Below are 12,231 nucleotides of genomic sequence, written 5' to 3' on the forward strand. Positions count from 1 at the left end.
CTGGGCAGGCCCTTCTCCTGGCAAAGACAGAGGTGCAGGGTGGCAACTCTAGTGCCCAAGCCCTTTCCAGTGTCTGCTGACGTGCTGCAGCCCCAAGCAAATCACAGCTACACTCAGTCAGGGGCAGAGAGCAGGTTGCCTGGCCAGTGGGGGCACTGCCAGGTTCCATGGGGGCATGGGAGAGACAGGCTTGGCTTCCTGATGTGTTCCACTACGGGGGCTTTCAGCCCTCCTACCCCTAACCCTACCCCTACCCCTGCCCCTAGCCCTACCCCTTATGTTACTCTGAGACGGGGCCACAGGAGGCCTTTGAGCAGGGGCATGAGGTGTCAGCCTGCCTCTCTCTCACTGCTCCATGGAAGCTGGCTTGTAGCGGGTGATGGCAGGGAGGTGATGGTCAGGAGGTGTGTGGCATCAGGTGGAGGTGGAAGCGGCTGGCATCTGGGTGTGTTGCCCTGGCAGCAGGGTAATGTTGCGTCAGGGAGAGATGGAGTTGGTGACTCAAGGCTGCGGGGAGTTGGCGTCACTGGTGCTGCCGTCCCTGAGACCGGGAAGTGGCAGAGGGGGTGGTGTGGGAGGGTCGGAGGTCAGGCTCTGAGCAGACACGCTGTGTCCCAGGAATTGACGCCTGGCTGCTGTCAGGAGAGGGAACATGGGGCTGGGCAGCCTGCTGACATCCAGCCTGAGGGGGAGGGAGGGCGTCTCTCCTGGGGCTTGTTTGAAAGTAGGTCCAGATGGCTAAAGTCAGGTCAGGGGTCTCAGCGCCTAGAGCCCAGGTCAGGAACGGAGAGCTGGCAGAGCCACCGTGCATGGGGGGTCTGCTCTCTGCTTGGGCATATGGGGAGAATGTTCTAGAACAGTCTGTTTTTCAAACATACTTGAAATGTGGGTTTCATAGGCTCACCTCCACTCGTCAGGGGTCGGGCATGAATGGAATCAACGTGTTGGTGGCAGAGCCCGGGGACAGCGGTAGTGCAGGCCAGCTCTCCTGGGAGGGAAGCGTCCTTCTGCCAGGCCACAGTCATTCCCCCTCCAGTTTCCCCGGCCCCCAGGCTGGCCCCTGGAACATCCGGGCTGCTCATCTCTGACTGGACCCTGAGAATGCTGGGGGCAGAAGGGAGGCCTGGTACTTCCCAGGTGCCAACTGTGGGACCTGGGGGTGGGGCTGTCAGTTCTCTCCAAACGCCTGCCCGTGCAGTCGTGCCAGCCCTGGGGGCCGAAGGCTCCAGGTAGTGGGCGACTCTGTGTGCCCTGTAAGGAAGGTCCCCAGGATCCCTGAGGAAACATGGATGGGAAGAAGAGCCGGAGGAGCAGCGGCCAGGATCAGCAGAGCTGGGCTCAGCCTTCCAGGCACAGACAGGAGGACCCCAGAAGCCTGCCTGGGGGCTGGGCTCTGACGGGAGGGAGATCCACCCAACCCTGACTGGGTGCCGGTCCTCACAGGCCCCTGGCAGGCGAGCGTCTTGTCTGCCCACCGAGATGCTGGGAAGGGCTGGCCGGGCCCAGGTGGCTGGAGTCCAGGGGCCGGGGTTCAAGACAGGAGGGGGGCCACATCTAGGTGCCTTTAGATGCCACCTCCAGTCTCCACTGAAGTTGCCCAGGTTCTAGGAGTGTGCCTGGCCACTGGGGTCCCCCAGTCCCGCCCCCACCCCATCCTCTCAGGGTGGCTTCCTGAAGGCCTGCATTCTCCAAGGGCGTCCAGTGGAGACCTGTGCAGGACACTGTCTTGGCCCATGCTGACCTCAAGTCTAGAATGTGACCACCAGCTGTCACCCAGCCCTGAGACTGTGAGCTCAAGGCTCAGTGAGTGTCCCACATGCAGGGGGACACCGCTCAGCACAGGAGGAAACCTGCAAACTAGAAGGGAGGGAAGAGGCAAGAGGGACGCACACCCCAAACAGGGCTCCGCAGTCCGGGGAGGCCGGGAGGGGCCCTCCGCATGCTCCCCCACGTCTGGCTCCTTAAGGTCCCCTGGGCGCTAGTCCAGCGCCTGAACCCCGTTCTAACGAGTGCGCCCTCCTGGTTCTCTTCCCCCAGCCGATATCATCTCCACCGTCGAGTTCAACCACACTGGGGAGCTGCTGGCCACAGGCGACAAGGGCGGCCGGGTTGTCATCTTCCAGAGGGAACCGGAGGTGTGTGTGTGGGTGGGGCCAACAGGGGGCGGGGCCTGGTAGAGGCTGGCCGGTGGGCGGGGCCTGACGGGGTGGGGTCTGGAGGTCCAGGGCCCGGGACGCAGGGAAAGATGGGGATGGGAACGGGCAGGTGGGACGTGGACCACTGCGCCTTTGGCTGGGCGGTGTGTTGACTGCACCCTGTGAGCTGTGCCCCTGTCCTAGACCCCAGAAAAACAGCTGAAGCCTCCGGTTAGACCTTGCTCTGCCTGGGTGACCTGGGGCCCTGGGCCAGAGAGGACAGGGAGGAGGATCCCCTCCCTTCCTGCCCTGCCCCTGCCTGGTGGGGTTTGTTGTCAGCAGAATTCTGGATGAAACAGGAGGCCTGGGACACCTGCCTTGGGAGTCACTTCTGAAACGCTTGGTAAAGGCCCCCCATTCACTGAGCACCTACTATGTGCAAACGCCTGGCTGAGTCTTGGGGCACTCTCCTCTTTGACTCTATTGCTCACCTCCAGGGCAAGGATCAGCACCCATTGTACAGATGAGCAAGCAGGCCAGTGACCAGCTGGTGCACAGCAGGCCAGCCATGGAGACGTGAGCTGGCAGGGGAGGGAGGACACCCTGAAGCCAGGAAGGGGGAGGGGCGGAGAGCTGCCTTCATGCCCTCCTGAGCAAGGTCCAAGCTGACCTCCTTGTCCGCCCCACCCTCCCCTCAGCTTGCTGGTGTAGCTCGGCGCTCCCTTCCCCCAGGCACCAAATGGGGACAGATGCATCTTGGGCCTGAAAGAGCTCACCAGGGACACAGACTAGTCCAGGGCCAGCATCCGTGACCCAGTGCATCACTGGCCAGCCCATGTGGATTTCACAAGGTAGACCAGAGTGTCCCCCTTGGGGCTAGTGAAGCCTTCCTCTTGCTAAACTGCAGAGGGAAACTAAATTGGCAGATGTTAGCTGCTCCATTTTGGATTCTCTTCATTTTAATGTCACTGATCTTTTTGTCATAACCAGTGCTCCTGGGAGATGAGGAGAATTGGAGGCAATTATTGCAAAGAACTTTAAAGGTTTTAAAAAGACACTTTTAAAAAAATGAACAGAAATACCCAAAGTTGTGGCTTGGCAACTATCTTCATTTGTCCCTGGTTGCAGTTTTATGTCATATAAACTTGAATTGTCTACTGGGAAATGGCCTCTGGTGCACATGGCAGTCTGGCCCCCTCATTTGGGGAACGCCACCAGGAGCCTCTTCACTGTGGTTTAAGTTCTGCTGCCTGAACCAGAACAGGAGCCACCAAGGTGGGTCAGGGACGAAATTCTGCTCCAGGACCGACACTGCAAGATGTTCTACCCCAGTGTGAAATCTCCAAGCACAGTTTCCCTCAACTCAGGCCCTAGCTGGACACACAGACACTAGGAACGGGTTGGCACCTGAGACAGGAGGGTGATCATTGCCATGTGACCTCAGTGGAGTGAGTGGCGGCCCCTAGTGGACACAAAGCTCTGGAAGGTCCACTTGCCTGAGTCTCCACTTGCTGATCAGTAAGATGGGAGCTGTCCTGGTACTCCCATTCCCACAAAGGAAGCCTGGAGAATATGAGGGACAGCCCGAGAAGCCCTTAGCTCAGCGTCCAGCACATAGTAAGTGCTCAGTTAAATGTGAACTGGTCTGGATTGAACTGACCAGGAGGTGGGGTGTGGCCTTAGCCACACAGAAAGTTATTAGCTCTTTAAAATGTAGTTTCCGTTGGCCCTTGAATTGGACCAACTGGTGCTCCTTGGCAGCCAATTGCAAGGCAATGTCTAGTTCCTCTGAGGTTCTGACCACCCAGCCCCTTCCCTGTGTCCACTTCCCCTGCCCTGGCCAGTCCTGCAGCTCAGCTCTGTCCCTGGGGTCTCCTTGCAGAGTAAAAATGCTCCCCACAGCCAGGGTGAGTATGACGTCTACAGCACTTTCCAGAGCCATGAGCCAGAGTTCGACTATCTCAAGAGCTTGGAGATAGAGGAGAAGATCAACAAGATCAAGTGGCTCCCGCAGCAGAACGCTGCGCACTCGCTGCTGTCCACCAACGGTGAGGCACTCCGCCCTGTCATCAGACGCTATCTTGCTTTACTGTACTGTGGGCATTCTCCTGGGTCTGTACGAGAGCTCAGCATAATATCTTGAGCAGCATGAAATCCCCCCTCTTGCTCAGGCCACAGCCTCCTTGGCTGGACCTGCTTGGCTGGACCCGGGTTGTAAATAGTCACGAGCACTTGTCTGTGGGGTGGAGGGGGCTTGATGTTTCAGACGAGGGTCCAGGTCAGGACACCCAGTGGCAGCTGACACAGGGTGGACCCTCCAGCCCGGCTGCCAGCCCACCCCACAACTGCTGTGCCGCAGGCGTACAGTGGCAGTCAGAGCAGACTGGCTTAGGAGCCTCTGTCGTTCTGCCTCAGGAAGAGGACCCCTGCCCCTGCTGCAGGTGCCACCAGTGCCTGCTGGGCCACGTTCACTCTGGGGCAGCAGCAGGGGCCTCGTGCCTCAGCGGCTGGGGGGGCTTCCGCACAGCAGGGTGCGACTCAGGAAGAGCAGGTAGCCACCCTCTCTCCCCGCCAGTGAGGGCCTTTGAAGAGGGGGACGGAGCGGTGGTCCTGCCTTGGAAACGAGTGGAGAGGCAGATAAGGAGGCTCGATAGGGTCACGCCCTTGGCCCAGCCGTGCCACCTTTGGGACCAGTCACGAGGAGAGAACAGAGTATGGACAAGCGCCCATGTGCAGGTTCCCCGTGTCAGTGCAGGTGAACCGCAGGACCCCCTGACCGTGGACAGGGTGATGAGAGGTGCCTTCAGCGCCTCGTGCGGAGCTGGCTGTCCTGGAGATTCTGCCCCTGTCCTGGTGGCTGATTCTGTGTCTCGTTTCCTTTGTTCTGTTCCTAAAGATAAAACTATCAAATTATGGAAGATTACCGAACGAGATAAGAGGCCCGAGGGCTACAACCTGAAGGACGAAGAAGGGAAGCTTAAGGACCTGTCCACAGTGACGTCGCTGCAGGTGAGTGGCCTCCACAGGTGGTCACGGGAAGGGGAGCATGTCCATGCTTCCTCTTTTAAGCCATAAGAAATTTTGGACTTGAAGGGCCACTGAGGTTTGAGCCAGGGCCAGGGTCACATCCCGGACTGCTTCCTTGTTGGGTGGCCATGGCCAGCTGTCTGCCCCATGCCTCAGTTCCTCACCAGGAGAGGACCCTCCTCCTGGAGGTCAGGTTTGCATGAGGACGTGGGTCTCCAAAGTGCTTTTCATCTGGGATGGAGGAGGAGGAGCCCCCAGAGCTTGCCTTGGGAGGTGAGGGGCACTGCGACCCTGGAGGGCCAGCATTCGCGCCGAGGCACTCAGCTGGAGGAAGCAGAGCAGAGGACCTGTCAGCTGAGCCCTGCCCCCAAGCCTCCACCATGGTGCACTGGGAAGCTGGGGCGAGCCGAGCCCCAGCACTTACAAGGCCCAGCTGGCCAGGCGGCACTTGTCACCAAGGAGGTCAGGCAGAGCCACTCCAAGGCACAGGCTGGTCCAGCATGATTGAAAGGCAAAAGGTCTCCTCTCCTCAGCAGGAAGTTAGTGAGGCATAGAAGGCATGAGCCACAGGAGGGTTCCCACCCCACCTCTGCCACTGCCTGGCAGCGTGACCTGGGACGAGGCACCGAGCCTCCCCCAGCTTCGGAGTCCTCATCTGCAGCAAGAACAAACGCTTCAGTAGTGAGCCTGTCTCCCAAGCACTGTCACCACGGGGCTGTCACAAGAGCTCACTCAGCCCTCAGCAGATCCTTTAGGCTGGCTCTGCTCCCACCGTCCCATCTCACAGACGAGCAGGCGGACAGCCTGGAAGGCTGTCCAGAGCCAGCCTCCTGGTCCTCCACGAAGCAGGAGCGAGGTCCCTGCTCCCAGCAGAGCCGTGGGGTGGTTAGCAACGTCATGCTGACAAGACTAACGGTCCCTTTCCTCCTGAAGCAGGGCAGGGGGAGCGGAGCCCCCCGGTCTGTCCCTGGCTTCCAGAACCGTCCACTGATGCAATCGATGCTCACACAGCGAATTCACTTCTATCCATTCGACACACCTCGGTCCCCTGCTCTGCTCTGGGCACTGGGAAGCCTCAGTCAATGCAGGCCTTGGGTCACGTGCTGCTCAGAGGAAGTGACCTGAGATGCTGGTGAATGAGCAGGGCGAGCCCCGGGAGGCCCAGCAGCTCCCCGGGGCCTGGAATCCCATCTTCCTTGGTTCCTCGGTGACTCAGGGCTGTCGCTCCCATCCTGAAGCCTCCTAATGCGAGGCCTGGTGTCGGGGCCCCCGCAGGCTCCCAGACACACTCACCCACAGCTGGTTGGTGGCCGCGGCCACTTCCCTGCTCTGTGCCTCGGTTTCCTCATGCAGACCTGGTGGGTGGAGGGCCTGCCGCCCGGCCTCCCACACCCCATCCTGGAGAGGCTTAGCAGGTGCTCGCACGCCCCGCACCGGGGGCCTGGAGAGACGGAGAGCGGTCACCGGGTCGTTCAGACACGCGGGCCTCTGTGACTGGCACGGTGCACAGAGATCCTGAGGAAGCCGGGAGGCAGTTACCTGGTGTCCACAATGGGGGATGACGCCCCCCTGCCCAGAAAAGCTTCTGGGTGTCGTCCAGAAGGAAGCAGGAGGGTCGCGTCTCCCTGGCCTGGCGTGCAGGCAGGGCAGTGGCCCCGGATCACAGCCTTGGAGACGGGACTGAACTTGCCTCTTCTTTACCTCCCCCTTCCCGAGACCGTGAGCTGCTCAGCCCCGCGGCTTCCTGCCACCTGTGAATCCTGTTGGAGGAGCCAACGTGCTGGGCAGGTCCTGAGCCCCAAAGCAAGTCCCAGCTAAGACTCACTCCCTGCCCCCAAAGTTTTCCCAGACACAGAGTCACCGCCATGAGGACCGTGACAGTGACATATAGGCTGGGAGAGCCTTTACCCTCACACCTGATGCTCACGCAGCCCCTGGACGTGGGAGCACTGAGCGGGGACTGCAAAGCTGCATGTGCATCAAAGGAGCCGGATGCTTGTCACTCACTCCAATATCGTCTGTCCCTGTCCACCCCAGGGTCCCTGGGAGCTCAGGAACATAGCCTATCATTCACTCATTCATTTACCCACCCACCCACTCACTCACTCCCCAGAGGGCCTCTTGTGCTGGGCCTGGACCCAGCACCAGACACAAATAAGAGAAGGTCACATCATACCCTGACTGGTCCCCAATTCCCTGGGGAAAGAGGAGAGCAGACAACAACCTCAAGCTGCCCTAGGCTATGGGAACTCCAGGGGGCCTTGGCAGCCTAAGCAGGGTGGGGTCGGTTTTCCTTTACCAGCCTAGGCCAGGCCTTGGGATAGCTCATAGCTGACTGGCTGGCCACCTTTGGAGACCTCATAGTTGAACAGAGCTGCACCCAAGATGCACTGCAGTGCCCCCCACTGTGGGCAGTGAGCTGGGGACATGAGGGACAGGGACATCCCTGGGGGCAGTCTCAGCCTCAGAAGTGTGACTCTGGTCTTGCGGGAGGAAGCAGGGTTGACTAGGAGTCCAAAGTGGCTGAGCCTTCTAGGCACAAGGCACAGACTGTGGCCAGGGCCACTGTAGGGACTCTGACGTGGAGATGGGTTTGGATGAGTCAGGCTCCAGTGCTGTAACAGAGAGCCCCAGTGTTTCAGGGTTGGACAGGGAACTGTGTTCCTTGCTGTGAGGAGGTCAGTGTGCAGGCACCTTGATGGTGCGCGGCTATCCTGCAGCCTCTTTCATCCCTCAAGGCCTGGGTCCTCACTGCCAGGCCAGAAGGCACACCCTTGCTTAACCACCTGCCCAGGAGCACATGCATCACTTTGCTGACATCTCATTGGTCAGGATCAGTCACGAGTCCACACTTGGTTGCAAAGGCAGCTGGGAAATGTAGTCCCCTGGTGGGCAGAAACTTCCCAGTGATGTTCTTGCAGAAAGTAGAGCAGTTTGGTGGACAGTGGCCTGGTCTGCCATGCTATCTTCCATGTCATTTTAGAGATGGGAAAGTCTGGTGCAGAGGGGTTCTTCAGCCACTTAGACACAGTGCATTCAGGCCAGGGCTCAGAACCCATCCCAGGAGCCTATGTAAAGGAGGAGTCCTCTCCTGCAGGGCTGGGCAGGTGAGGGACCTTGCCATCTGTCACTGCTCATTTCAGACAGTGCAGCATCAGGATGGTGGCCCCTCGAGTGCTGTGGCCTTTTGTTAAGATCGTGTGCCCTGCCGTGACACTCGCACCTGCTCCCTGCTGCCCCTCTGATCCCCATCCTGCCCTGCAGGTGCCTGTGCTGAAGCCCATGGACCTGATGGTGGAGGTGAGCCCACGCAGGATCTTCGCCAATGGCCACACCTACCACATCAACTCCATCTCTGTCAACAGCGACTGTGAGACGTACATGTCTGCGGACGACCTGCGCATCAACCTCTGGCACCTGGCCATCACCGACAGGAGCTTCAGTATCCTTGCCAGGGGCCCCATAGGGGTGGCTTCAGGGCTGTTGGCTTGGCCACAGGCAGGCTTGGGGGCCTCTGCTTTGCTTAACTTCTTCATGGAAGCACCTCTGGCTCAGTGTGCATGAGCCCAGAATGAGCCCAGGTAGACTCAATGAAAGCCTTAAAGTCATGGCCACTGAGGGTCACATCTGACCTCTCCCCTCCCCTAGAGTGGCCAGCATCCCACCCTCCTGGGGCCTCTCTGGGACAGCAAAGAGGGCAAAGGGCCCAGGGTTCATCTGTCCTGGAGGAGGACGCCTGACCCTCCTGGAAGCTCCTGCAGACTCCTCTTGGGGTCTGAGGCAGGCTGTATCCATGTGTGATGGGCAGAACTGAGGGCCTTTCCAGGGCTTAGAGGGACAACCTGGGAGCAGAAGCTCAGCTGGAGTGGGGGCCAGGAGAACCTCTACTCAGTGGTCCTGTGTCAGAGCAGGTGAAGGTCAAGAGTGATGACTGGCTCACACTGCCTGAAAAGGGAAGGACCCTTGATCCATGAATGTCAGCCTGGGGAGGGGTGAGGTTTGGCCCCGGGGGTGGTGGTGGACAGGGCAGGCGGCTGCTGGGAGGTCACTGTGCTAAAGACCATTCGTGATGCTGCCCCAGTGAGGTGCTACCCAGGGGCTCTGGCCTCCCACGCTGCATGGTTTTCACTCAGGTCATCCTCACAGCAGCCCTGGGAGGCAGGCATGGTCACCAGCATGGTCACCAGCCCCTTTCCAGATGAGAGAACTGAGTCACAGAGCCCAGGTTCACTTGCTCTAAGCCGACAGCAAACCCAGGCCCTGCAGCTCAGATTCTTCACCCAGCCTCCACTCTGACTGCCCTCTGTGGGAGCGGCCACCTGGGGGTGATGGGAGATGGGCACCCTGGGACCTTCGTGCAACTGAGTCTCCAAGTGCCTGTCAGGGCTGGTCCCCAGGGTCCAGACGGCTGAGCTCCCACAGGACTGTGAGCCTGGCTGGGCAGTGTTCCTTCAGCAGACACCAGGACTGGCCAGCGGGGAGAGGGGGAGCAGGAGGGAGCAGGCTGGGGGTTAGAGGAAGGACAGAGGGTAACAATGGCTTCTGGGCAGGGAGACTCGTCCAGCAGGAAGAGAATTGGGAGCAGCTGTAAGCAAAGTCTCTGAGGGGCCCTGGGCCCAGCAGGAGGGCTTGGCCACACGTGGGGGGCTGTGTGAGCCTCAACCCGCTCTGTGGTCCCTCTTCACAGGACCACAACATACAGTCTGTGAGCCCCTCAGGCTGGGCCCAGCACACAGTCAGCTCCATGGTACTGGGAGCATCTGCCTCCAGCATGGAGGGTGGAGGTGGGGGCGGGTGCTCGGGAGGACTCCAGGCTGGGACATTGGGAGGAGTGAAAGCTCAGATCTGGCTGGGTGGAGGGGCTGGGCGGCCCAGATGCTTCACCCAGGCTAAATCCCAGCAGGCCTGCCGTCCCTGGTGCTCACAGCATTGGTTGGTGGGACCTGCTGTTGCCGGGTCAGGACGCCTCACTCCAGCTGCTGTGAGCACGGCCTTTACTGACCAATATAACCACAAAGAGCTTCCACACTGGTGGATTTGGGGCTCCAGCGGTGTTAGGGTGCGGCTCTCTGCTCATTGCCTCCGGTCTCAGGCTCCATGTGAGGGCCAGAGTGAAAGTCCAGGAGAAAAGAGACCAGCTCTCAGACTCTCTCAGGAGCACCTTAGATGGCACCCTATTGGTTCTGATTGGGCCTGGCTCTCTCTGAACCAATCACTGTTGAGGGAGGGTGAATGCCATGCTCTGATTGGCCAGACTAGACTCACATGCCCCCCTGGTGCTGGAGGCCTCCATCTCTGCCCAGCCCAGTGTCTAGGTGTGGGAGGGGTCAGTCCTGGAAGACCAGGAACCACTGCCCACTGCCAAGTCTGGAACTACTGACTGACGTCCCAGTGTAACTGACCAAACGATGCCATGCGCATGTCTATGAGGCAGGATGGATTGCACTCTTATGTATAACTATAAAGTGCCAATTAAAATAATGAATTAATAGAAGGAAGGGCTCAAGGTGAGGGAGGAGGGGAGGGAAAGGGGAGGTACCAGTTGTTGAAGTGGAGCACATTCTGTTGTATGCATTCATGGATATGTCAAAATGAACCCCACAGTTATTAAAATAAACCCCACTATAATGGACTGGTAAAAACACTTTAAAAAAGAAAGAAAGAAAAGAAGCTAAGGAGAATTGAATACAGACACTCCAGGTTTGCAAATGGGGTTGGTGAGACCCAGAGGGCTTCCTGGCAGTGCTCCACAGCTCACAGAGAGCCCCCTCCACCACTGGGTGCTCATGGCAGAGCTGAGGACAGTGGCAATGTTATCACCAGCCCATTCACAGGTGAGGACGTGGCTGCAGGGGAGCCTGGGCTGGCTCAAGTCCCCAGCTCGCAGGGCTGAGCTGCACTTGTGCTCAGCCTCCGTGGCCTGGCCCAGTGCTGTCTGCCTGTCTGGCCCACTGCAGACCAGGACAGTGGCAGACACCCTCCTTGAACCCCGACTTCCTCCTGGCGTGGGCCTCGGGGGGATGGGCTTATCCCCGGGGTGCAGTGCGGCGTTGGTGATGCCCTTGCTCCCGGAGGCTCTGCAGCCCGTTTGGGATTGTACTGCGCTGCTCCCCTCTGCTGTTGGCTTCTCGGGGCTCTCAGGGCTGTCCTGTCCAGGCCCCTGCTAGGCCCTGGGACCCGGGGAGGAGTGGAGGGGTGCAGCCCTTCCCTGGAGGGCCTGCGGGCTCAGGGGAGGAGTGAATGGGGTCTTCCTTGCTGGAACCTGGGTCTGCCGTGGCCACAAGGAGGAGGCAGGAGAGTGACTGTGGGGAGCTCCCTGGGCTCCAGGCAGCAGAGTGCCGGCGGGTGAGGGGCTTGACGGGGAGCAGGGCAGAGGTGGCCCCACAGCAGTCGGGCAGGCCGGCCAGGCTGTGAGGCGTGCCTCTCCTGACCGGTGTCACTCGCAGGCCCCTTGAGTACCTGCCGTGTCTGCAGCCGCCTGTTCATTTACTCTTCCCATTTTTTCTAAGTTTTGTTAATTTTTTTTAAGTCAGTTTTTTCTTTTAGTTTTGCCTAAATAACTATTTTTTTGAGAGGAAATTAGCTTCATGTTGCAAATGAAAATAAAATATTCGTGGTACGTCACATGCCGTAAATAGGAAGGACTTGGGTCAGCGCTGTGAAGTCATTCATAACATCTGCACTTGAAATAACGGAGATGGAGCCATCCTCGCCCCGCCTGGGAGAGCTCTGTCTGCACTCAGGGGGCCAGCTGCAGCCACCTGTGCCTGATGAGTACTACAGTGTGACCAGGAAACTGAGGAGCCACGTTGTAAGTTCAGTTCAGCTTTAATAATTCCCAACTTCAGCTAAACACCCACGGGGGCTGTGGGCCGCGGGGCTGCTCCGCGCTCTATAAATGTCGGGCCTGTGGCTGGTTCTCCTGGTGGAAGGAGAGAGGCAGGTGCTGGAGTGGCAGAGACAGAGAGCAGGGACCAGAAGTCCCCCTCTTCATCATGGGGTCCCAAACCCTGCCCCCGGGATGCTGGTGTCAGAATGGCCGAGTATACAGTGGCCCTGGTATACAGTG

At 59.2% G+C, this 12,231-nt stretch overlaps 1 protein-coding gene across 1 annotated transcript in view; it reads left to right on the forward strand.

Moving 5' to 3' along the window:
- Ppp2r2c (protein phosphatase 2 regulatory subunit Bgamma) overlaps positions 1 to 12,231 on the forward strand; it is a 100,789-nt gene that overhangs the window by 67,288 nt on the left and 21,270 nt on the right. Inside the window, exons 3-6 of the mRNA XM_048783971.1 lie at positions 2,038 to 2,135; positions 4,018 to 4,183; positions 5,032 to 5,144; positions 8,427 to 8,604. Of these exons, the coding sequence (XP_048639928.1) occupies positions 2,038 to 2,135; positions 4,018 to 4,183; positions 5,032 to 5,144; positions 8,427 to 8,604 (555 nt within the window). The remainder of the gene's footprint in view (positions 1 to 2,037; positions 2,136 to 4,017; positions 4,184 to 5,031; positions 5,145 to 8,426; positions 8,605 to 12,231) is intronic.

Source organism: Marmota marmota, unplaced genomic scaffold, assembly GCF_001458135.2.
Source record: "Marmota marmota marmota unplaced genomic scaffold, marMar, whole genome shotgun sequence".
NCBI lineage: Eukaryota > Metazoa > Chordata > Mammalia > Rodentia > Sciuridae > Marmota > Marmota marmota.